At 34.6% G+C, this 27351-nt stretch overlaps 1 protein-coding gene across 5 annotated transcripts in view; it reads left to right on the top strand.

Annotated features, from left to right (window-relative positions):
- The window catches only part of LOC136030473 (dopamine D2-like receptor), a 310646-nt gene that overhangs the window by 72866 nt on the left and 210429 nt on the right, over positions 1–27351 (top strand). For 4 of the 5 annotated variants that reach the window (XM_065709482.1, XM_065709483.1, XM_065709481.1 and 1 more), the window contains 2 exons: positions 9998–10523; positions 23422–23531. In XM_065709482.1, the coding sequence (XP_065565554.1) occupies positions 10062–10523; positions 23422–23531 (572 nt within the window). In that variant the 5' untranslated portion in view covers positions 9998–10061. Of the gene's footprint in view, positions 1–825; positions 902–9997; positions 10524–23421; positions 23532–27351 lie in introns of those variants that run through there. The other variant, XM_065709485.1, reaches the window with a different exon arrangement.

Genomic DNA, 27351 nt, shown 5'->3' with positions numbered 1-27351 from the left:
TCGCTTCATATTTATCTTTTTTTTATCCCCAATACCACTTGGAAATGTAAAAATAAAAGATGACCTTGAATAAGCGATTTATTTTATTATAGGGCTTATTTTGTATGTCCAATCTATTTTCAAAATGTCAAAAAAATGCAGAAATTATGTCTATGCCTTATAATGGTACAACAATATTGGTGTTTTCTGAAATTCAGAAGCTTGTACTCCTTTCCCCTGTGCATGATTTTGGCAGCCACTATTGACTTCAGTCCATCAAGTCTCGGTTACGTATCCAAAACAAAACACCCTGTCTCATTTCCGTATGCTGGAGCAGAGTTGCCAGTCGATGGAAGGTGATTGAATTTTGGAGTAGATGCTCCTATTTGTGCCTACTACCCTCTGCTACAACACGAGAAGACTTTCTACATCATTCCCATGATTATTCCATTAAAAATAAAACATGTCTCTAGTAAAAACACTGTTTCAAGTATATGAAGCGGTAATTACCCTTATTTTTATACTTAGCTAAAGTTGTTGTAGCTCTTTGAAGGACTCGGAGCCTTTGTTTTGCAGCACATGCTACCTTCAACCTCTGCAGATGGGATAGGGCGGATAGGATCAATTTGACCAGCTCACTAGAACGCAACCTCAATCAATCGGTTTACAATTAAGAAATTCAATCTGTTCAGTTTTACCGAGTTGGAAAAAAAATTAGCAAGCGTAAGGGTAAAAACTATAATGTGGGTCGTGCCAGCCAATGCGCTATTAATTATAAGTTTTCCTTTTGCTTTTCATCATATTGTTCTCTACTTTTCGCATAGCTCACTGTTTTTGTTTTTTTTGAGCGCCCGATTCAAATGAAATCCTGGCATATTTAGCTTCTGGTAAATCTGTATCACTTGATGACCTAGTTCTTCTGGTAAATACTGCAGTTATTTATTCTAATGAATTTTAGTTAGAGCCACCTTTTTAAGTGTCTATTTTGCAATTTGTCTTGTATATTCTCGCTTTACGTCACTTCCAAAATTCATGGACTCAGAGCTAGGAATTCTTGAAACATGACGACCAAACCACAAATGTAACATTTAATATAATTTTCTATATGGATCGCTGCCCTTAGACTCTTTCTTTGTTTTAGATATTTATCGGTAACATGATACATTTGAAATGCTCTTCGCTAGATCCTAGTAAACGGGTTATTAGGTCAAAGATTCTTTCCTCATCATGCTTTATGGAACCACTATATTGGCTAGTGATTACGAAAGTAGGATTTCGGAATCCAATTTCGTGGGACCTCAACAGATGATATGTTACAAAAATATTCTCATGAAAATTGCGCATTAATTTCTCTCGACAAAGATCATTTGGGATGGTACCTCATTTTGACGATTCTAGCTTACAAAAAATTCATTTAAAAAAGAAACTGAGTTTCTTGTTTTCTTACAAACATGAAAATCAATCAACTTATTCTATATTGTCACCCTTATGAACTTACAAACACATTGCGCAGGTCATCTAAAGTAAAAACACGTTATTTTATCATTTTTCTTTTGGTGGATTCTAGGTTTCATTCACCTGAATAGCATGCCACGTTTGAATTGGATGACATCTAGTACATTTTTAGGTTTGTATTTCTTCGCCAAATAGCCAATTCCTTAGAACTTGAAACTGCCAGTTTCGATCACAATTAACTGCACCAGACACGCCAAAACTGCTAAAAATGCTAACAGTCCTATATCTATCTTTACTTCCAACTACTTTTGGAATAAAAGTGGTTTTCGTGAATGACCTTTGCAGTGTGACGGTTCCAAGTGTGTGTGCAGCATCAAAGAAAATGTGCTTCTGAATTTTGTCGTCCCTGGAAACTTTCTCCTACAGATAATTGAAGTCAATGATGTACCTAAGTATGTCTCTTTTTGCCTCATCTTGTCCTCTACGAATTGCTACGAGTATGGCAATGAGGCTCCATAGAAGTTGACATCCTTCAGTTATTGCAACTACCTTAGGGCGTAATTTGAGAAGGTGGTTATTGGCTTCTCTCTTGAAAATTTCATTTTAAGATTTTTTTTTGGATGCTGAGAGAGGTTGGTAGTATTCTCTGAATACTGAAGACGGTGCCAAAGAATTTTCTGAGCCCAATAAAAATTGGATTACTCTAGTGAATATCAACTCTTCGTAAACTACATCATTGCTGCTATTTAACATATAGTTTTGCTATTCATAATAATTTACATATTCTTTGCAAGAACTTAGGGTCAGTTTAGGAAAAGACCTAAACAAAGTTTTTTTTTTTTTTGGTATTTTTCTTCTTTGTCTCTTTGAAGGTCTGGCTTCTATCCTTTGAACTTCCATCTTGAATGCTTTGACATATTAGGAGACCGCCTGCTATAAAAATTTAATAGTCTTTTCTTATCCGTCAAAAAAGGCAGAGAAGGCAAGAAATAAGTTTGGCTTTAAAGTCTCTAGATTGCAAATTAGCATAAAAGCGAAGTTTGAGTCTTCTTCCCCGCTCGCACCTGTCGCCCCTTCCAAATGTGCCAACAGCTATTTCGCATTCCGTCCCGTGGCTTCCATCATGGGCTTTAAGATCACCTTCTAGGAGTAGATCACGGTTTGGGACTGTTCTCAATAACCGGATCAGAGTATCGTAGGACTCGTCAACTATACTTTCGTCCATGGTTCTAGATGGTAAATAGGCTCACATGAAAGTGATATTGAACAAATGACCTTTAAGACGGGTATTAGTCAAACAGGGTGAGATTGGCTACTATTCAACTAGGGATAGAGACGAGCTCATCTTCTAGATTTCCATTTAGCCTGGATTCAGATAAACATAGAATGCCTATGAAATATCTTTCGCATTCTCCCGCTATGAAGGTCCGGCTCGCAGGGCATTTCGATGAACATACGTTCCAGCACCCCACACTGAGGGATTGTCGATGTTTCAACAGGTGGTCGGCTAGTTCAATCTTCGTCGGGGTCATCAGAGCCTCCAACGCGTTGCTTGCCATGTATGCTGTAGCCAAGTTGGTTTTCTTATCCTTCCTGCATTTCAATTAATTCACGATAATATATTTAACCAATGGGTCCCCAATCAGACGGCACCCCTTCTGTGCGTTTGCAGGCGTCCGCCAAGATTATTTTGGCTGGGCCAGTATCACTCTTTTGCCGCAGGGCTACGCAGCTAGATTTCTCCCTGAAGATCTAGGTACAGAAAAGGTGCATTTGGTGCACCACAGAGACCCACAACCCTCTCTAGGGGGGGGCAACAACCTTTATCTACCCAACATAGTCTACAAGGAGCTTAGAAGGCGTGACAAAATGATTGAAATATATGTCTCTTTTCATAGTAACTGAATATTAAGCAGAAGGTACGAAAATTGAGAAACAATTAGTTTACCGCCCGTGGGTTTTGTCTAAACATCTTTAATAAAGTTCTACCTATGTTCTTAAGACCAGTTTGTTACTCTAAGAAATTATTGTAGGTCGGGAGATTAATCAGGGTAATCCCCCGCCTATAGGGCTCTGACTTTCATTCTTTTAATTTTTTGTAGTAATCTTTTGACCTCTCTTTCTTTTCCTTTCTCCTTGTATCCTATAAGCTATCTCTAAAAACGCAAGGCTAATTTAAAAGAGGACATATATTGTTCTTTTCTTTTTTGTCTCCTTAAAGTTTTGTAATTATCGTTTGGGAACTTTCAGCTTGGCTACTTCAATATCGTAGACCAGCTGCTAAAAATTACATAATCTTTTCTTCTCCGGAAGAAAGGTGATAGATTGGAACGAAATAAGTTGAGTTTCAGAGTCTCTAGTTATTAAACAATTTTGATTTCTTTCATTCCTTGACTTCACAGGGAAATATTCATGAGTTTGAAGCATCGTTATTAAAAAAAAGGAACTCTCCTATTGTGAAACTTGTTGCTCAAAGAAATTTCTTTGGAAGTATCTATACCTTTTTACTTTTAGTATTTCTAAGGAAGATTGGAATTTTCCAGATCAATATGTATTGTGATATTGAGGTCATACAAATATTAAGAGCTTTTTGCCTTGGCTATGGCTTACAATATTTTGCTTTCAATTTGATTGATGTGCTTGGGGTTGTAACTTGCTGTCATTTTGCTTTTCATTCACATTTTGAAGTTACAAGGCCACACGAAACATGTAACAATTTTGGGTCGACTAGAACTAGTTATACTATCTTTAGTGAATGTCCAGTAATTAGCAAAATCCAGAAGAGCATAGCAATGGTAGCACTATGGAAGAGGTCCTAATACGGTAAACAATTTTACATAGCCATTCAAATCAAAAAATTGTATGTTCAAATGTACATCTTTTATGCACCACTAAAACTGAGAAGCTATGAATTGATTCTAGTGGAGGAAATCACGTGCGTAAGAAGGATTTTCTTTTTTTACTTTTTTTTGAGCGGAGAGGCAACAATTAATTTAAATAAGAAATGCCCAGAAGTTTTGAAAATTGATGGTAATATTTTCTTTGGAGAGCACAAGTCGCCCAGACATGCTAAGCATGACTTGGAAATGCTGCATATGCTTCTCAGACATGTTGAATATGATGGTGCACTTTGCATGCAAATTGCACCCCTTTTATTGGAAGCAAAACCCTAATTTCTTAAACTGTGTAAACTTCAAAGGCTCGAAACATTTATTGGCAATTTTAAATTTACTGAATTTCGCATATTTTAGATCACCGTAGGAAGGACATCTATTATTAGCGAAATTTAGCTTTTGGATGTCCAATTATCAAACAGTTAGTGGTAACAAACTGTAAGGCAGTGACTAAGTTCAATGTTAAAGGAAAATCTGAAAAACAGAATTTTGGTATCAATGTGAATATAAAAAGAATTGAGTTTTTACGCTGATATTAAATAAGAAACAAGTTATTTCAACTGAAAGTAAGGAACAACATTAAAACGAACAGAAATTATTACATATATGAAGGGGGTTGACCCCTCCTCAAAACTTAGCTCTTTACGCTAAATCTTGAAAGTTCTTTTAAAAAAGCTTCTTATTGTTCTAATTAAATGACCCTTGGGTTCCAGGAGACTTTCTTTAAGAATTGGGACAAAATTTGAAATTTAGCGTAAAGAGCAAGGTGTTGAGGAGGTGCAAACCCCTTCATATACGTGATATTTTTGTTCGTTTCAAGTTTTAGTGTTGCTGCTTACTCTCAGCTGAAAAAGGTTGTTTTTGTTTATTTAATTTCTGATCTTTTTTAAATAACACTAGGAAATCTGGCCCCATCTCCACGGAAAAACCCCACTCCTCGCGCAAATATCCTCTAGACCATTCAATCCCTGTGAAAATTTAACCTGGACAATTACCCTTAACAGCTCCATGCATAAAATTGAGATGGAAAAGAAAAAGCAAGACACGTAAAAATTATTTGTATAGGAATTTGGGCAAATTACCCAAGATAAAAATTTCCCATGACAAGCTCATCCCCTGGAAACTTCCTTTGCCATGGAAGATTACCCCGTGAAAAAATCCTCAGCAGAAAGTTTGTCACCCCCTCACACAGAAGGTATGCATATTTCCTAATAAAAATATTCTGCGTAAACAATGGGAAAATATTAAAACTGACTGACCTTTCCACTTGGGCTATGGGGGGGATCCCATGGGTTCTGGGTGGTTTTGTCGACCCTGAAGTCTTTGTTATTGGATCTTTTAATTATTTTAAACAAAATTTCTATCTTAAAAATTTGGTAGAATGCATTGGGTAAAAAGAGAGCGCAGTGGGGATGGGCTAGCTGCCCTCCAATCACACTTCACTCTTAAAAAGGGCACTAGAACCTTCAATTTCCGGTCAAATGAGCCCTAACTGGAGTTTACACGGCCATCCTTTCCATAAAAGCCTAATATATGCCCGGGCATAATTTTCAACTCATTCCCCGGGATGGGGGGGGGTGGGTGTTTGACCCTGAAGTTTTCTATCTCTTCTTTGAACTATTTTAAACAAAATAGTTGACTTAAAATTTTTTTCGGATCCATTTGGGAAAAAAGGGTGTGGGGGGCTAGTTGCCTTATGATCACTTTTCACTCTTAAAAAAGGCTTCAGAACTTTCGATTTTCAATCGAATGAGCCCTCTCCAAAATTGTTATGACCACCCCTTGTATATGAAGTGGCTCTAGGAAAAAAAAAAGACTTGAAGCCTTATGGGCTTTACTACATAAACGTTATAGCGTTGCTCTTGATTATCGCGAAAGCCGAGAAGCCAGATTTACACAAATAGGAATTTGCAAATGAAATTAATTTTTGTACAGCTTTATCACTAATCACTGAATTTTCTTCTTCTACTAATATCCAAACTGACTTTCTATTGATGAATTGGCCAGGAGGTTAGTACGCTAAACTCTAGATCCTTTGTTTGTGAGGACAGGGGTTTGAGTCCTAGTGCTGCTAGCTATTTCTTTTGGAACGGGGGTTAGTGGCGTGACTCTATCAGCTCACCAAAGTCAACCTAGCTCTCGATTGGTACCTTGAGAAGTCTGGTGAAGTTTCACAGGAAGGGTGAGCAAAAGTACAGAATGGCTGGCCCCCGACCACCCATTGCATTTCCCGACTGAAGGACAATGAAACAGAGATCAGCGCCGCCGGTAGGGACTTTTTTTTAGTGATATCCAAAAATCAGGAAGTTCTATACTGCTAAATTTTGTCTTCAATACATCATCGTAAGGCAACTCAATAAGAGTTCAAAATTTAAAACTGAAAGTAAGGAGCGACTTTAAAACTTTAAAACAGAGAAATCATTCTGTATATGAAAGGAACTGTCCCCTCCTCAAAGCTTCGCTGTTTACGCTGAAGTTTTTATTGTTTTAAAAAGTGGAGTTGTGACAAAGAGTCAGACTTAAGCACAAAGAGCGAGGTGTTGAGGAGAGGAAATCCTTTGCCATACACGGAATATTTTCTGTTTGTTTTAAATTTTAAGGTGGCTTTTTACTTTCAGTTAAAAATACAGTTTTTTTATTTAATTTTTTAACGTTTTTTAAATAATGCAGGATCAAATTTGGTTAACCGTACATGACAAATAAAACCATATTTGTATATATTAAAACGAAAACATTATTCCGTATATTATGGGTTGTCCCCTCCTTAACTGCTTAATCTTTACTCTAAGGTTGTTGGCCCTTTTAAAAAACTTCCTATTTTAATTAAACGGCCCCTGTGATTCAGTAGCCGTTCTTAAGAAATTGGGACAAACAGTCAAACTTTAGCGTAAAGAGTAAGAAATAATTTCTATTTGTTTGTAGATTTAATGTTGCTCCTTACTTTCAGTTAAAAAAGAACTTGTGGTTTTTTATTTAATTTCTAACTGTTTGTCAAATAATGCCTATAAATCTGGCCCACCCTCCATGAAATATAGCACATCCCTCACACAAAGAAAATCCTCCATGGAAATTTCATCCAACGTAAAGTGTACCCTCCTCATCAGATTATCTCCAGACAGTCCCATCCCTGCTGAAAATTCCCGTCCCCGTAAAATTGCTTGAAGACGATCCAGCCAGAAAAATTCTTCTTGGTATTTGAATAAGACTTTCATCTCTAATCGGTTTCTTGGCCACTCCGGAAATCCCCCATTGCGCGGAAATTTATTCTCGGAAATAAAAAAAAAACAAGGATAATAGTCCCCGAATAATTCCCACGGAACATCTTCACATGTAAAATTTGGCAAAGAGAATGTAAGACAATTTTAAAAGAATTTCGTATATTAATTCTGTCAAATCCCCCAGTGTAATATTCCCCTCAAAAGATAACCCCCCCGGAAACTCACTTCCCAAGGAAGATTCTCCCTATAGAAATCAACCCCAAACACAACTCCCACCCCCCAAAAAACGTCTGTATACTTCCCAAACTTACAGGGCTCCCTCCACGGACTCTAGGAGGAGGGGTCATTTTACACCTGAAAACTTAGTTATATGATCTTTCAACTCTACTGAACAAAATGGCTATCGCAAAATTTTAAGCAAATAACTTTGGGGAAAAATAGGCGTAGGGGCAGTTGCCCTCCATCTTTCTGTCCACTTAAAATGAGTGGTAGAGCTTTTAATTTCCGTTTGATCGAACCCTCTTTTGATCTTCTAGGGCTATTATTGCAATACCATCACCAATGGGAAAAAGAACAAATAAACACGCATCCGTGATCTGCCTTTTGGCAAAAAATAGCATATTTCCACATTTTTTTTATATAGGAGCTTGAAACTACTACAGTAGGGATCTCTGGTACACTGAAGTTGATGGTGTGGTTTTCATTAAGATTTCTTTAAATTTAGAGGGTGCCCCCTCCCCCTATTTAAAAAAATCCGGTAAATTTTATCAGGCTTGTAACTTTCGATGGGTAACACTAAGCAAGAAGATTCCTACATATTTGGAATCAGCCTAACAAGTTGATTCTTTTGATGTATCTACTGGTATTAAAAACCCGTTTCTTAGAGTTTCAGTTACTATTGAGCCAAGTTGCTCCTTACTTACAGTTCGTTACCACAAGTTGTTGGATTCTTCTTTTAAAGAAGTAAATCTAGATATGGCCCTGGTTCCTCTGAATCATCATCTCTAACAATCATGCACGCCATCTTCATTTATTTTTACTTTCCATTGCTTTTTTTATGAACGCTGATTGGTTATCTTAGAATTTTGATTCGAGACTTTATTGAGGGGAAAAAAGGCTATTTTGTACCTGATATCGTTACTTGGCTGTGGCATGACCTCTTTTGTTACTTAAAAGTGACCATAACTTGCCATCTGAGTTCAGTTGAGTCCTCTTGAAAAGAAAAGTAAACACGAAAAACACCTATCTTTTCAGTTTCTCACACGATTTGCGACCAACTTTCGCTGGAAAATTACTATTTTTTGTTCTTGGGTTGATGGCAGGATTATTATCAAGTTCCCATTGAATTTTTTGGGTGTTCTCTTTTTTTTAATTATGCAAATTTTTCAGTGTCACTAACTTATAATGTATGCCTTAATGTACCTTAAAGAGATCTATAGTCGCATTTGATAATTTGTTATAACTATACTCATTTCTTTACGTTATTTAATGTCTAATTTTATATTCTTTCACATTTCTCTCTTTTCGTACTTTTATTTCCTGTCCTATGTTTTTCAATAATTAAAATTTTTGGCAAATTTGGAAAAATTTCAATTACTCGGCCATGACTTAGGTGAACATACTCCTCGGTGCCTTTTTAATGGTCTTTGTGAATATAATAATTAATTTACTCGAAAGTTCAATTTTAAGCTCTCTAAGGACACTCACAGGTGATATCTTTTTCTCTTATTTTGGCAATACAAAAGGGTTAAAATATTGGTTTTTAATTCTGTTAAAATTAAATAGTCCACGGGCATTGATTCATTACTATCCAATTGAATAAAGGATTTGTAAATTGTTTAAAAATTGCCATGTTCACTTTAAACCGCTAGCGTCACACTTAGTTAAACCTTTACACCAGTAAATTGAATCGACTATGATGAAATCAAGAGCCAAAATATACATTGGAAATATATAGTTTGGGATATATATTTGCACATTAGGCAGGCTGAGGTAAGATATAATGGAGCTGCATTTGAAATGTGTTAAATACAGTTATTCTGCATACTGCGAAGCAAGAACGATTGTTTTTTAACCCTTTTCTATAGCCAATAATAATAGAAAAATATTTCATTTCTAAGGGTCCAGAAAGGGCTTTAAATTGAATTTTCGAGTAAAACAATTGCTATAATCAAAAAAAGTATCAAGTGGTATGTTCACCTAATTCTTAGCTCAGCAATGTAAATATCTCCCAATTTACTAAATTATTTTTCAGAAACAAATCTGAACTCCGTGAGAATTTTCAAAGCAATTCTTTCAAAAATTTGTCCTTGTTTAGATACTGCATTATCATTTATCACCTTACACAAATTCCAGTATTCTGTTTTTTCTCCTTATTCATATTATAGTCCGTTATTTCTGCTGTTAAATGAGAAATAAGTGAAGAGTAAACAAATTCAAATTATTTTTCAGAAATAAATCCTTACTTCGTGGGAATCTGTAAAACGCAACCAAGCTGGATAGGAAAAATACATCGATGGTCACCGGAGGCCAGAAAAGAAAAGTTGCAAGGCTTCAAGGACATATTTTACGCCCTTCCAGAAATGAAAAACCAGGACGTATATTATTACGAAGAATCCTTCCTACAACAATAAGTACAAGCGTTATGGCCACCACTGAATCCGTCATCGGAAATTCCAGCGACATAGAGTTCGATTCAAGTGGCAATTTCTATGATTCTTTGTGTAGTAACTTAACTTTAAACACCAGTGATCACAATTGTACGCTCAGTGACAGTGAATATATTATTGATAAGAATTATTGGGCATTATTGTTGCTCTTTCTACCAATTTTTACTGTGTTTGGAAATTTACTTGTGATTTTAGCTGTTTTTCGTGAAAGATCACTCAAATCCGCAACTAATTATTTCATTGTGAGTTTAGCTGTGGCGGACTGCTTAGTAGCCATTGCGGCAATGCCCTTCAATGTCTATGTTCTGGTGAGTGCATCCACAATTTTCCCTTCATAATTACAAGATTAAGATAGTTCATTCAAAGAGAATAAAAGGGACCATTTTCGCATACTTCCGTGTTGAAAATATGTTTTTATTACGCTTGTTTATTTCTGGGGAATATTTTCGTGAGTAAATCCCATTTTCTATAAAGCTACGTCAGAAAGGGAGACATTTTTTTAATCGTTTCTGTATGTACCCGTTGTTACTACGGCAAAATTTTAGCTAGGCTCTTTTCTATAAAATATTCGGCTAATATAAAGGGCAAAAGATTCTTGAGTTACAATATATTTATATGTAAACTCTCTGAGGTTTTCTGAGGTTTACCTAAACTGCGAAATATTCAAACGCTATTAAAATTGCACCTGTTGTTTCAGAGATATTATCCTTATGTTAACAGTAAATTATACTTGGTATACAAGGAGACTATATTAATTTAATCATTCTTTTACTTGCCGGAATAATTCATTTTTAAGGCCGTAATTATGTCCAACTCATTGATGCAGCATCCCCTTACCTTCTAATAACTATTAAATAAAAAAAAGCTTTTTAGCTGAAAGCAAGGAGCGACATTTAAACTTGAAACGAACAGATATTACTCCGTGTATGAAAGGGATGTTCCCTCCTCAACGCCCCGCTATTTATGCTAAAGTTTGACTCTTTCTCTCAACTCTACTTTTTAGAACAGTAAAAAAGTAAAAGTAGTAAAAACAATAAAAAGAGTTTGACTCTTTCTCTCAACTCTACTTTTTAAAACAAAAAGAAACTTTAGCGTAAAGAGCGGGGCGTTAAGGAGGGAACAGCTCCTTTCATCAAAGGAGTAATTTCTGTCCGTTTTAAGCTTTAGTCTCGCTCCTTATTTTCCGTTAAAAAACTTGTTTCTTAAATTTAATTTCTGAATGTTTTTGAATTAATACATGTTTTAACTTTGGCTCTCCACACATGAATAGGACACCTTAGAAACATATTGAGAACGAATGGGGGTATTAAGTTAAAATCTTGGGGGCTACTACTATTACGTCTGCTCTTACAAGTGAAATAAATCAAAAGAGTATTATACTCTTTTATACTCTTTTATACTCATTTATACTCTTTTGATTTATTTCACTTGTAAGAGCAGACGTAATAGTAGTAGCCCCCAAGATTTTAACTTAATACCCCCATTCGTTCTCAATATGTTTCCAAGGTGTCCTAACGGCAACCATACACAAAATACCTTTTGATTTAATTTTAAAGCAACATTTAGCTTAAAACTATAATGGGCAGATTGTATAATTATGGGGATTGACACACCCAATATCCCTAGAGGCATAGTTACTGGATTGTTCTACTATGCTGAAAAATATGACTGTCAAAAAAATTATAACTGGATATGTCTAGAAAATGAATAAGCTTTGAAGGGGGGCTGCTTGGCCTCCAATTTCCTTTTACTCTTAGAAATGGCACGAAAACTTTTTGATTTAGTTCAACATCTGCCTGAATTTTCCTCTAAAACTTCACTTTAGTACCCTTAGCTTGCGAAATAGCAATAGTTGTTGCAGCATTAGAAGAAGTATGCGCATATCACCTTTGGCTTCTCCAACATCCCCATCAACACAGGTTGAAAGTTTGAACTCAGTACCATGAAACGTTCCTGAAGAATTTCTAATACGCCCTCTTAACGACCTGTGTGAGCACAGTGTGTTTCGATCTAGTTCCATACAATTTAAATATTTCCCAAACTTTTCACCCTAATACCCTCAGTTATAGTAGCAGCAGCAGTAGTAGAAGCATTAGAATTAATAGTAGTAGCCTTAGTTTTAGTGGCGGTAGTATAGTTGAAGCAGTAATAATAGTAACAGTAGTGGTAGTATCAGTAGAAGCAGTAGCAATAGGATACAAATATTTTCTTTTATTTTTTTCAGCATCCCCCACAACAAGCCCTGTTAGTTTCAATTTTACACGCCAAACCGTTCCTAAGATAATTCATTTGCGCCCTTTTGACAACCTGTATATAGATGGCAGGTTGTGATTAAGCCCCCCCCCCAAAAAAAAATCTTTAAAATTTCACCTTCATACCATAGTTGTAATATAGACATATAGGCTCGATAGGCATAGTTGTAATATTAGTCATACTAGTAGTCTTTGTATTACTACTAGTTGTATTAATAGTAATAGCAGTAGTACTAGTAGCAGCAGCATTATTAATGTATTGCCTTTACAAGTAGTTGCAATAGAAGTAGCAGTTGTAGAAGTAATAGTAAATCAGGCATTAATAGAAATATTAGTAGTAGTGTGCACATATTCCCTTATGGTGAGATGATTTTCTTCTTTTAGCATTGTTTGAAAGTTCCAACTTAGAAACCAAATCCATTCTTTGAAATGCACTCTTTTGACAATATGCAAGCGCATAGTGTCTTTTGATTTAGTTCAAATTTTCCCTTAATATTGTAAATGGAGTAGTGTGACAATAGTAGTAATAGTGGTAGCAGTAGTGGTAGGTGTAGTAGTAGTCGTCACATGCAAATATTCTTTTTGTGATCATCTTCCTTGTCATTTCCTGAAAGTACTGAATTAATATACACAATCACTAATGAACTACGCCCTTTTGAGGATTCCTACATTCATAACGTGTTTTGATTTAGTTCAACACACCCCTCAAGGTTCTATTAAATGCTCACCCGAATTCCCTTCGTCTTTTTGAAAAATAAGCTCCAAACATGCATGCCAATAATACATACTATATAACATACTATACATACTATACATACTAACATACTATGTACATACTATATCTCAATAACATGTACTATACATAAACAAATGAACGAATTTCCCAACCTATATCCATATAAGACACACAGTACTGATGACTGTGGAGAGGTTGACATCCCCAAAGACATATTTACTGGACCTTTCAGCAATGCTGAACAAAATTGTTCTATTAAAATTTCTCAGCTGTGTTTGGGGGAATGATAGGCTTATGGAGGAAGGGGCAAATTGCTCTCCATTCACTTTTGACTCTTAGAATGGGTATTAGATCTTCTGTATTCGAATCAAATGAGCCCTATCTAATCCGAGATTTATACGGAGAAATTTAAGGAATGGGGCAATTTTTTCTTCTTCTTTCTATCAGAATACCAAATAAAGTATATTTTTGAAATCAAGCGATGGAGAAAATTCAGGGGCAAATATTCCCCCTGGGATCGGCACCACTGGAACTAGTTTCAATAGCAACAAAAGGGATATACCATTCGATATTGGAGATTTTAGGTCCTCAGACTTCTGTAGGTCTGAATTCCATCGGTACTGCCTTATGGGATGTCCTAGACCAAGTATCAAATAATGGCTTAATCTAGCTTAAAACGCAAAATTAACGCATCATAGTTTAATTCAGATAATGAAAAAAGTCAAACTTTTTCTCACTATAATGTAATCCAAGTATTAGAATTCCCCCTTGTTGATGTTACGCTGAGCTTGTATAAGAAGTAGATGGCCTATTTCCTTGATGATAAGACTTCAAAGGTGGTATATTGAATAAATATTAATGAGGAATCGCCAAGGACCAATATTTTTTGTGTTTTTTACATTAAAAACGAGCTGCAATTAAAAAACAATTATCTGGTCGAAGTAAACAGCGAATTTTAAGCTTAAAACGAGCAACAGTTTGAAGTTACTCAATTAATTACCTTTTTCTCCAAATATTAGGTGGGGAAGCAACTGCCCCCTTTTTCCCTCCCCTCCAAATGACGCCACTGAGCTTGTTGGTACTACTGTAAGAGAATTGAAATAGAATTATTAAGATAAGCTTTTAAAAATGTGTCTTAATACTTTTTTTTTACTAAAGTATTTATAAATAATCGGTATTGTGGAGCCGTGCATGTGCAATCGGCATGTGGCCTTCGGCCTTGACCGAGTCCGTTGATTTTTGAATAAAAAAAAAGGAATAGTTGTGAGAAAAGTCAAAGTCATGGCCAATTGTAGAAAAAAGCCAAGACAGATTATCCAATTGGGTGGGCATCCCTGAAAATATTTTTTGAGCATTGAATAAGGCAACATTTAATTAAATAAGGTTTTATGTGATGAACTTGATGGATGATGGAATGATGAATGATGGTACTGTTTAGCTTGTTGGTAGTACTGTAACATATTTAAAGACCATTATTTAGGCATACATTTGAAGACTTTTTAAAGTATTTAAAAAATTTTCTGTTAACTTTTTTTTGAATAATATACAAATAGCACTAAATATAATATTTTAGCATTTAAATATGGTAATACTTTTTGAAAGCCGCTAATCACTTTTCGTGGTGAACTTAAAATGATGAATGATGGTAACGTTATTTAGCTTTGTCTGTTCAGCTAGTTACTAGTATTATAGTTTGCAGTACTTGCCTGTCTATCCATCGTGCTTACGGAGCGACAAATAACTCATTTGTCAAAATTACATTATGAATAATCATACACCAACTAACGTTTATTTGGAAGACAGACACATGACTCTTCAATTCGACTTGTGATATACTTATTTTTATGGATGTTACCGTGAAAGACTGATGTCTGGTGAATGTTGACATTCACCATTGAAAGCCCAGATTAAGGATATTTAACAAATATTTTGACATACACCAAGTAACTATGTGTTTGTCAACCAGTCAGCTTCGTCGGTATTTTGCAAGGTTTGATGGTTAAGGTTAGGTTATAAATCTCAGAAATGGTTTAGAAATTAGCTTGGAATCTCGAAATACAAATTTCAGAAATGGTCAACATTCATGAAAATGTTGAGCAGAAAGGTTAAATATTTATTATTTTGCACTTACGTCGTTGAATGTTGACATTCATCAGGTTTCGGTCTGTCATAGTACCATGGATAATAGTAATGCTGACTTATATAGTTCTCCTTTATAAACGACCATAAATACTTTTTGTGATGCTGGTGATGCTGACTCAAATCGTTCTTTTGCTTTTCCAAATGTGTTTTTCAACTGTAACTACGACACATCAGCTAAACTGTAGTTTTTTAGTTGTTCCAATGAAAAACAGAGAGTTAAGTTGCCCTTTTTAGTTGCGTAGAGTTTAAACCTAAGGTTACATAGAGTAGTAACCTTAAGTTGAAGCCTTTTCTGCTAATACAAAACTGTTTTACCATCATCAGCATTAGTAAACTGATGTTCCTTAGCAAGAGGGCACATTTTCATCTATACGAAGAATCAAACACGTAAGATACTTTTGTATAAATTGGGTAACATGAGAGACATTAGGTGTCAAAATACAAAAGATACTTTGGCAAATATATGACTTACCAATAAAGTGAACATACCACTCGATACCTTTTTTTATGCTCTTTACTAATATAATAATCGCTTATATCCAAGTTTAAATATAAGCACTTTTTGACCTAATCTAATATAACCTAAACTAACCCTATTATAAATAATTTTGGTACTGAGAAAATGTAGTATTATTTTGTCGAAAACGACTGAGAAAACAGTATTGAGAAAACGTTGTATTATTTTCTCGGAAAACGACCGATAACTCGACCTTTTAGATGAAAATTGGTCATTTTTAAGAGCTCAAAAATTGCTTAAATATGAATTATGAGATAGACGTGATTATTTTATTGCTAAAGAGCATAAAAGAAGGTATTGAGTGGTATGTTCACTTTATTGGTAAGTCAATAATGTGGACAGTCATATATTTACCGATACTTTTGTTACTGAAAGCGAACCCGGAACTGCAGTTACTACCTTGAACAAGTTTACTACTCATCTTTTAGTATGTTTTTTTTCACAGCCACAGAGACCTCCCTGAATAATAGGAATAATATTCATATTAATTTTGCTGTCAGCTATAATAACATTCCCTATTCAAAGCACCTTGGAAATAAAACGACAATACCTGATATAAAGTTTTGGGTATATAAATGCTAAAGTGCTTTTTTAAGGATCGTTAAAATAATTCTGCCTAGTTATTTTTAAATGCTATTTAAGAACATCTTATAGTATTTAACATTTATATTTAATCCTCAACAGTGCTTGTAGACAATCCGTGTTTCTGTTCAGCTTGTTAGAGCAGTTAATTTGGGTGTCCTATAAGGTTTCTAATTTTTCTTGCGACAAAATATACAGCCTTTGCTGTCTGACGGCACCTTTGGTCTTCATTTTTTTCTATCATACCTCTCAGTTAACGAGGATTAGAATAAGTTTTCACATCTCCATTTTTTAACCACCATCACGGATACGATTCTCAGGGGAAGAGAGGAGGGGAAAATCAAAATCCAGAGCCACTGCTGAAGCACATATTCAGTTAAAGAAGATATTTATTCTTCAGTTATTCAGTAAAGATATTTAATCCTCAACAGTGCTAGTTAGACAATCTGTTTTTCTGTTCAGCTTGTTAGAGTGGTTAATTTAGGTGTCCTATAAGGTTTCTAATTATGCCTGAGACAAAATATACAGATACTGAAATAAAAACGTCTTTTCTGGGACAAAGGAGTCTTTCAAAGTTTCTTCTCTTAACCAATCTCTCTTCAAAACCCAAAACAAATTTGAAAAACACTCCTTTTAATGGCTGTAGCTCTTTTAAGTTAACAAACATTATCTGTCAAACTTCGAGACTTAGTTTAAGGAAAGGAAGGTGCTCCAAAACTTAAATCTAACGTCTCAATCTTTAATTAAATAAATGAAAGACTACACTAATTAATTAAACAAATGAAAGACAAGTCGTAAGAAGTTTCATTTCTTCCTCAAAATACAGGCTGAAAAACAAAAGCTATCACTAGTTTTGCATGTTGCAATTTTGTTAAATAAGAACAAGAAAGTTCTTATTCTTCTGTTATAACCTCAAAATTCCAAAAGGACAAAAAACATGTGTAGAAGTTCAAATAAGAATCTTCATTAATTGTATCATTTTAAACCTCAAGTAAGTGCTTAATTTCCTCTTAACAATAATTGTAGGAAAAAGAAAAATTATGCTACTACTAAAGCAGTACTAACAAAAATATTGAGAAATTAGTAGTTATTTCAAAAAAGGTCAAAACTAGTCATGTAGTCAAATGTGGCCATTCCAAAAACAATTGCAGGAGAAACAAAAATAGTCGTCATTAGTGCCAGTTTACCATTTTTTTTTTGGGGGGGGGGGGGGCAGGGGAGTGGAATACATTTTGAAAATCTGGGTGGAGGGAAGGGGGTGATTTTTATTATATATATATATATATATATATATATATATATATATATATATATATATATATATATATATATATATATATATATATATATATATATATATATATATATATATATATATTATATATATATATATATATATATATATATATATATATATATATATATATATATATATATATATATTATATATATATATATATATATATATATATATATATATATATATATATATATATATATATATATATATATATATATATATTGTATTATATTGCTTCCTGAAAGTAATGATAGGATAAAAAAAAGCTATCTCTTAATTTTCCTCTTTGCAATCGTGTCATTAACGAGAAAGTTTAGTTCTCTCTTTCACGAAACTAAATTCAGAAAAGAATAAAAATAGATATAAAATTAAAACTAAAATTTATGTTAAATTTATTACTTTATAACTTTTTATTGAGTCAAACAAATAAAAAAGTCTTATTTTGATTGAAAAAAGGTTCATTTTTTCTAAGAGTAATTACGGGAGAAACAAAACTGTTCCTCCAAATTTCCTCCTTGCGATCTTGTCCTCAACGAGAAAGTTTCACTCTCTTATTTGTGATACTGAACAGAAAAGGATAAAAATATATATAAGAATTAAAACAAAATTTTCCTCAAATCTATCGAAAAACAAAGGATTTTGATTTTAAGGTCTTTCATTTCTCCCTAAAGAATAATTTCAAGAGATTCGAAACTAGTCATTAATCTTCCTTCTTTCAATCTTGTTCTTAACAAGAAACTTAACTCTTATTAGCGAGATTAAGCCTGGAAAAGGATAAAATAATATTTGAAAAATGTAATGAAATTCTTTTGTAGTAGCTTTCAGGGAGCTTACGAAAATGTTTCAGCATAGAAGTTTTTTTTTTCATTAGAAAGTGAACAAATAAACTAATGAAGAATGAAGGCAAATTTGACGGTGACTAAAACAATTGCAATCTGGCATGTTGGTATCGAGACTTCTTTTTTTTTAATTGATGTTCGAGATCACCATCAATCTCGTAGGCAGCGCAAAATCATCGGTCATAGGTTTAATCAAATGCAGCGTAATAGCGCTGACTAGGTAAAGAACTACATGGCTTCGGTATATTATTTATGTTTAATTTTTTTAAAGTTCTATCGATGCTCATTTTTCTTTATAGTGAGATTCAACTTAACAGGGATGCTAGAATCAATCTTTAAACATCATTTTCTGCTTCCTAAATTTATAACTACCAGCAATTTATTATTTGACGATACGTTTGTCAATATAGGGAAATCTTTCAACCAATACACTCCCCTAAAATATGTATGCAATTTCTGTTTTTAAGTGACAGTGCCAAAAGTGACAATCATTTTAGGCTCTTTTCCTATTTCAAAAGTTTTAGTTTTCGAGGATAAGAGCTTTTTCTGTGGAAAAAATGAAGATATTAGACTATTTTATGATTGCACATGGTAAAGAATGTGATTAAAGGCTCTTTTCCTATTTCAAAAGTTTTAGTTTTCGAGGGTAATAGCTACGTATGTTGAAAAATCATAAAATAGACACCATCTAACGAAGGAAATCTAGAAATATACAAAACAGATGAATTTGTAATTTGAAAAATGGGTTTAGAGTTCCAACTTTTTTAAAATTGCTGCTTCAATACGTCTTGAATAGCCCTATTTTTTATCTGTATGAATAACAATTATTCTGATATCAGTTTTTAAACATCTTCTTCCATTTCCTATTTTCTACAATTACCAGCAATTTCCTATTGAAGGACAAATCTACGGGAAAATCTTCCAACTGATCTATTGTCATAAGAAAGGTTTGCCATTCCTCTTTCTGTCAGTGCCGGAAATGATCCAAACTATAGATTTCAAATCTATCATAAACGCTAAAGAAGGAAATATAGAAAGGTAAAGATTAGATAAGGGCAACAAAACGAAATTTCAAAATTGGGAAACCGGTTCAGAGATCAAAACCGATTCATAGAACCTTTTGTTTTATTGCTGGGTCAGTGTGTCGCAAAGAGCCCTGCCTGTCATTTTAAGAGCTTCAGTTTAAGTAAGTCTTTTCATATTCTTGTTTTTCCTTGTTCTAAGATAAAACTTTTCAGATATCCCTGCTTCAATCTTCAAACATCATCTTCTATTGCCTATTTTTTTTTACAATTACCTGCAGTGTCCTATTGAAGGTCAAGCCTGTCAATGGGGGAAATCTTTCAACCGATCTATTGTTGTAAAATAGGTATGCCATTTCTCTTTCTAAGTGTCAGTGCCAGAAGTGTTCCAAACTACAGATTTCAAATCCATCATATAAACTAGATAGGGAAAGCTTCATAAACAGATTGGCTCTTCTTGACGATTCAGATAAATGTGTGGGATGCAGTATATTTATTTTTAATATAGGGAAGGTTAAATTACTTATGAAAAAAGATTATGAAAGCAGAGAAATTACTGATAGGAGCTCTTGTTCGTTTAGATTCACAGAATTTACTTATCGGAACGTGCAAGGAAATGTTTCTTCTTTGGCTACTGAATTTAGGCAGGATATTAACTAAATACTGCAATAAAAATATCAAAATATTGCAACATTGCCATTATAGCATCCTTCCTTCAAAATGATAGAAGGACAGAAGTGAGGAAAGGTAGAGAGAGGCATAGAGAGGGAGGGAAGGATGTGCGGGTAGGGAGAATGGAGAGGGAGAGAGGTGGGTGAAACGTGAGAAAAACAGGGGTGGAAATGAGAGAGAGGGAGAATAAAACGGAGGAAAAGCAGAGAGTTGGACAACAGAAGAGACAGGGCGTGGAAGAGAGGTAGAGAGAGAGAGAGAGAGAGAGAGAGAGAGAGAGAGAGAGAGAGAGAGAGAGAGAGAGAGAGAGAGAGAGAGAGAGAGAGAGAGAGAATAGACCGGCAGATATAGTCTGAGGTGAGTTGACTCGGAGTCAAAGTTCCCTGATGGTGAAAACAATTTAGCATTTTTTCATAGAATTTCCTGCGCCCAATAACTATTGGTGTAAAGAAAAGGGATGCAAAGTGCTGGTCAGTTTTGAAAAGTAAGTTCTTGTTTTATTTTATTCAAGCCTTAGGGAAGGGGAATGGGTCAATGTTTTGTTTTCTGATACAAAATATTATCTAAGCATAAATAATATAAATAATATAAATAATATGCTGTGGTACGCATGCAGAATGTAAATGGTAAATTTGCTAGATATATTGAATTTATTTGACCGACAAATAAAAATCACAGTACCCTACCCCCACCATAATTATGCTTGTATTTGAATTCAAAAAGTTCACACTGCCCAATAAGTTGTAGCCCGATCCCCTCAAATTCTAGATCTCCGAAAATTTCAGGACACTTCTTACTGAAACTATCATAAAAATCCCCTCCCCCCCATATGGAACAAATGATCTTGCGCTCGTGCCTGTCTCATTCACATCTGAATCAACAATTATTCAAGCAAATGTCTGAATAGAAGTTTGTTGAAGTAAAGTAAGCAAAACTGCAGCAAAGAGTAGGCTACTTAATCATGGCGTTAATATTATATAATGCATAATGTACCTATAACACATGGAAATTAAAATTTCTAGTGCCCTTCTTCAGAGACCAAAAAGATTGCACGACAACTAGCCCCCTTTCATCACGTATTTTCCCCATTGTCATCCGATCAAAATTTTGAGATGACCATTTTGTTCACCATAGTGGGGACATGGCTCCCCACAGCCCACAGGGAACGGGCTAAAGTTTCGCCGATCATTTATCTATAGTGCTTGTTATTGAGAAGTATACAGATATTCTTCGGTGAAGGGATTTTCCACTTGAAGAACATCCTGTGGGGAGGGTAGTTTCTGGAGTGAACTCTTCAGGGGTAATTTTACGCCGGGGAATTTTGCCAGAATTTCTACACAAAGCTCCTATACATAATTCCATACAAATATCAAGTATGAATATATGTATATACTATGTAAATATATATATGCTTGACACACGGTATTTGGATACAATATATAGAGGTATTAATACATATATTTTCTAGGATATACGTGCTATTTATTAGCATATTCTAATATGCCTTTTTTGGATTAAGGGTAGATAGCCTACATTTACAAACTGCTTAGGGAATAAGCTTTGGCGATTTTTGGCAACGTCGTCATACGAATGGTCCTCATCTCTATAATTTAACTTACCAGCTCTCTGTATTTCTCTGGTTCTATGCCCTAGAACACACGCCTAAAATTCATGATTTTTTAGTAGACCCTCTTAAATTTAATGGCATTTGCATAAATTGAGCACAAAAGTCGGTTTTCTGGTTGAGTTTTTTAAGCCTATTCTGAATGCGCCAGATTCCTTCGTTTAAAAGTAATTACAAAGTAAATAACACCATAAAAGTATAGCCGTAATACCATGGCACCACAAAATATACGAAATTTTAGAAAAGGGAAGAAGATACCAAAATATGGTTCGACATTTGTGATAAAAGCACCATGAATTTCAACATGTATAAGAATCCTAGAACAGAGGTATCAGGCTTCAATTTACTAAAATTCAATTCTGCCTCTATTAGATTGGTAGTGCATCCGTATTTATGTTTTTATTCATTTATTTTTTATTATTTTTTATTACAGTTTACCTTGTTGAAGCAGTGATAGTACGTTACTAGAAGAGGGCTGATTTTAACTGAGATTGGAAGCTAAAATTAAATACTGTGACACGACAAATTGCTGATTCCTGCCATTCTGCGCAGCAAAGCAATGATGTTGGCCCAAACAGAGCCAATGTGCTATTCAGCAAAAATTTAGAATCAGCCAATAGATTTAGAATTATCAATTAGCCATTTATAGATCCTCTAATTTTCAGAAACCAAAAGACACGCAAGGATTAGTGGCCTCTCATGGTCTTTCATCCAAAATAAAAGCACTAAAAAAGACACTGAATGAGCCCTTTCTCACAGAAAAGGTCATAATACTCTGTTAGAAGTCATTTGTGACGCAAAAACAGAAGAAAACACAAAAACATAAATAACAAAAACATTTCTTTTCGGTTAAGTGAAGTTAGATGATGTTCTTGAAAGTCAACCTTGATCGACCCTGAACCGATCTATTTTCCTTTTCTCACCAAATTCATCATTATAGCTCATCACATGAGGAATTGTTGGAGGAATTCTAGTCTTGACATCCCTTTTATTAGAATTCTATTTTTTCCTTTAAACTAGAGAACATTAAATTTAGTTTCAAATTTTAGATAATTTTTACTGATATATCCTGTACTTACTGAAACCACTATTTAAATTACAGCTTTATTGAATGCAAAATCAAATAAATTTATAAAACTAAATTAATGAGCTAAGATAAATACACAATAAAATAAATTGAACTAATAACAACTGTTTAAAAAACAAACAAATTAATAAAGTAATATTTATCAGTAGACTTTTGCTTATATTAGTCTACTACTTAAAAATGTATATCTATCATAAAATTATGTAAACCAACAATAAAACTGTATTAGCTTGAAATAGAAATTTAAATAACAGAATTGACCTATTCATGCAGCAGCTCAATTGAACATCCATTGTTACCACGACATTTGGCATAGTTAGTACTTTATAGATAAATATAGATACACTACTACTATAGTATAGTATGACATTTTGGTATAGTGACATTTATTGACATTTATAGTATGACATTTGGTATAGCTAGTTATTTGCAGGTGAACGGAGACTGGGAACTTCCAACAATAATTTGTGATTTCTACATCGCAATGGACGTCATTTGTAGTACATCTTCTATTTTCAACCTTGTAGCTATCAGCATTGACAGGTGAGTTTTTTTGTGGTACCTGACAAATGGAGAACCTTTTTATTTTACTTCCCTAATGGCTGCATCTTAATTCGTCAATGTTCTGTGTGAATTTCAGCCTATTTGACATATCTCTGGAATAAATCTTCATTTGAATCAAGATTAATCGTGTTTTAAATAAGTAAAAATACTATTTATAAACTCTAATACCCCAGTAAAAGATGAAAGTAAGGTACCTGAAGAGTAAAAACGAGGTAATTTATCAGTCAGAGAAAACAAAATCCAGAATATTCAGAAAATAAAATGGTCCAATTAAAGTTAAAAAAAAAGTAAAAAGAAAGCAACACAGCCAAAAAACAAAAAGCCAGTGTGTACATGCCAGAGGGTTGGAGTAATGAGATTTAGAGCTAGTATGCTTCTGTGGGAGTATTAACCACTTGATTTGAGTTGAGTATATCTTGAGGAAGAAGGTACCAAGAATTGCCACATTGTAAAGGAATTTTGCCTGTGTTCTAGGCTGTAAAGCTAGCCTGTGCTTGTAATCTTTATGGATATTCTCATTTGGCTCGTAGTTTACTCCCGAGTAATACTTTTGAGATCGCCTACATGTCAAACAGGGATTGACTTTTTAAATATCCTCGAATGGAGTGGAAAAATAATTTAGCAAAACTTTAGAGTTACATGGGAGAAAGCAAAGAGTAAAATTTTGAACATTTTAGGGCGGGGGAGAATATCCATTGAATCAGGTTCACTAGCAGGCTCATAAAGAAGTCATAACCAGTGTTTCATCGATTCAATAGACAGAGCACTCACTGAATATATTACCTCCTTTTTATCTTTACGTTCCCCCTCTTCAAATTCTGTATCGTCTATAACACCGAAAAACCAATTCTTAAATGTTCGGTAGCCCTCTCAAAGATTTCTATCCCCATAAGTTGTACAGGATATTGCCCCTTTAAAGAGTTAAAATCTACTTTAGGAAACTCTACCCTTACCCATCCCCATGAACAGCCAAAGTTTCCGAAAATCTCTTACTAACAACCGTTTCCAGGGGTTTAACGACTGTAATAAGGAAAGCGCATTTAAAGCTCTCTAGGCCTGTTTCGAGACGAAATTTGCTTAACAACTTGACAACCCCTCATATCCGAATTATATTTTATCCACCCCCCCGCCTCTTAAAACAAGTTCTTTATTAATTTTTTTTTTACATTGACGTCTAAGTTCTCGATAAATAAAACTACTGACCCGCTTCCCATTCCATTATAGTTACCCACCTTATTGAAAGTGCTCCCTACGCATTCTAAAGAAAACACTCAAAATTATTTAAGTCCGAATAAAGTGTCTGCATTTCCGTTTGTATATAATTTGGGTACACTTCACTCGATTTCTCATTTAAATAAAAAAATTGTTGCGCGACGGACGATTTAATACTATCCCTCCCAGCCTCCCGAATCTGTTTTTCAAGAAGGGCTCAAATCTTGCTTATATAGGAGTGTACTATGTCAATTGAATCCAAATGGATACTACTAGCTCTAATGATGTCTAAGGGGTCTCCAAACTCAGTCCTAAGAACGTTTACATCGTGCAAGGCAAAATTTAACAAGTAAAATTAAGGCAATACAGGGGGTGTACCAGCTCCACTTTGTCCTACTCCCCCTCCTCACTGTTGCTGTGAGTTCTGTGGAGGGTGGGTGCTCCATGGTCCTCTAGGAGACTACAAGAGCGTCTGGCGTAAGCTCTTGTTGTGCCCGATCCAAAAATTCCCCATCGAGGCCGAGACCTCTCAAACGAATGTCTAGATTTAAAATGGAAGGCGCTACATTAATAGGGTCCCCCCCGCACAAAATAAATATGCCCCCTCCAGTTCAATTTCATCGGGCCCCATACTGACGCAGAGACTATGCTATTTTCCTTTGAAACACTTACAATTTCTTCCTGTAAAAAATAATATATTAGTCTGAAAAAGAATATACTATTAGTCTGTAAAAAAATATATAATTACCCTGAAAACAAAAACCTAATACGTTATACAAAACCTGAAAACGTAATACATTTTCTTTCAACAAAGCCAAAAAATAGCGTGACTTTTTCCACAAAATAAGTTTTTCAAAGAAAAGCAAAGAACTCCATAAAATCCAAAGTGAGCAAAAATAGAATCAAATAATGTACCTAAGTGAAGGGACACCCCAAAAATGGAATATTTACTGATCTACCTGACAGAAAACTTAGAATTAATGAGTATCATGGACCGTACGTATTTTTATTCTCTGATTAAATTTTTGCTTTCAGATGTGTTTTTTCTACAATATGTTATAGTAAAAGAAAATATTTTACTCATGGAGCTTCACTTAAGTAAACCTCCATGAGTAAAATACCCATTTGTACATTTAGTTTTCAAAATAGCTAACGCTCGGCCCCTGCCCTCCTCCCCCAAAATAAATATTCGTCGTATTTCTTTTCCTTTTATCCAGAATGTGAATACTGATGGGACACGCATACTACCCATTAAAAAAATCTAATATCCATCATTTTTCTTTTGGTTTAAATGTCTCCGGAGGAGATGGATCACGATCTGGCATTGTCTAATGGTTGAGGTAGGAGATGGTCGTACTGTCTAGATATATGTACTGTGTCTGTGGCACTGTAAGAGCAACGTATATAGCCAACTGCTGATTACCTCGTAGCTGTAATCCAGAGTAAAAGCAGACTACATAATGTGCTTTCAAGAACAACCAAGTGGTATAGTATAACCCCTGGTGCCTGTTCAACAGCAAACATCTGCTCTTATACAGGCGCACACACAACATTGTTCTCTTCCCGCCCTAAGCCCTCATAATTTACATAACTTGCTTTACTTCCCAGTTTTCTTCATATAGTAGACTAAATCTGATAATGTTCACACACCCTCTTCCCCCCTCCAAAAAAAAACCTAAGACAAATTCTTCTCTAAGTGCTGCCTTTTATCAAGACGAGTTACAGGCTTGTTTTTGATCCTCGTTACGTTTGACTAACTAAATCTAATGAGGAGTTTTCCCTTTGGAGATATTTTGACTATTCGGATCCCCTCTTGCTAGTTAGATCCTTTTGTTTTACAGGCTTAAATTAAACAATGGTTTCATTTTCCTTAATTCTCATACCAAAGAGAATCTAAAGAGGTTTCATGCATAATTCGAAAACTGCGGGTAAACGTCTATTTTAGCAATCAAAGTTATAACAGGATGAAAAATATTGCAAATAGTTTATTCTGAAAGAAACACAACTTCAAAGTTTTACAAACAGGTCCATCAGCAATAGTCTCTTTAAAAATGACGCCAAAATAAACACGTATGCTGATATACACATAAATTTTTTTTTCTTCATCAATAAAAAAGAAAATTATTCCGAAGAAATGGCTGGGCCGGAATAAGAATATAACACATACTTACAATAATTGAAAAATGGCGAATCTTCGGTAAAAACTGCGGGAACAATACATTGGGATGCTATAGTCAAACTTTTCAAGAAAGGAAAGAAACCAGGATTCAACAATTGAAGGAGGAATGAAACTTCAATACAATGAAATCAAGATCCTCTGTCAAATAATATTAAATTAAACTAAAAGAAGTATATCCTGTGATAAAACCTGAACAACGCAGCTTTCTACCAAATTAATAAGGCTGCGACCTAATCTTCAGGCTTCGGAAATTACTTTTTAATGCAGGCATTTTTTTTAAACTTATTATCCCCGTGATTCCCTACGTGGGGCACATGCCCCACCGGGGGTTGGGGCATGGCAATATTTTGATGGGGATCGACAGGGCATGTACCCATCGGTATACTTTAGAGCCTTCATTTTGAAAAA

The sequence above is a fragment of the Artemia franciscana genome, chromosome 8, assembly GCF_032884065.1.
Source record: "Artemia franciscana chromosome 8, ASM3288406v1, whole genome shotgun sequence".
Lineage (NCBI taxonomy): Eukaryota > Metazoa > Arthropoda > Branchiopoda > Anostraca > Artemiidae > Artemia > Artemia franciscana.
Note: the sequence above shows the minus strand (reverse complement) of the source record. Positions and strands in the feature narration are given on the sequence as shown.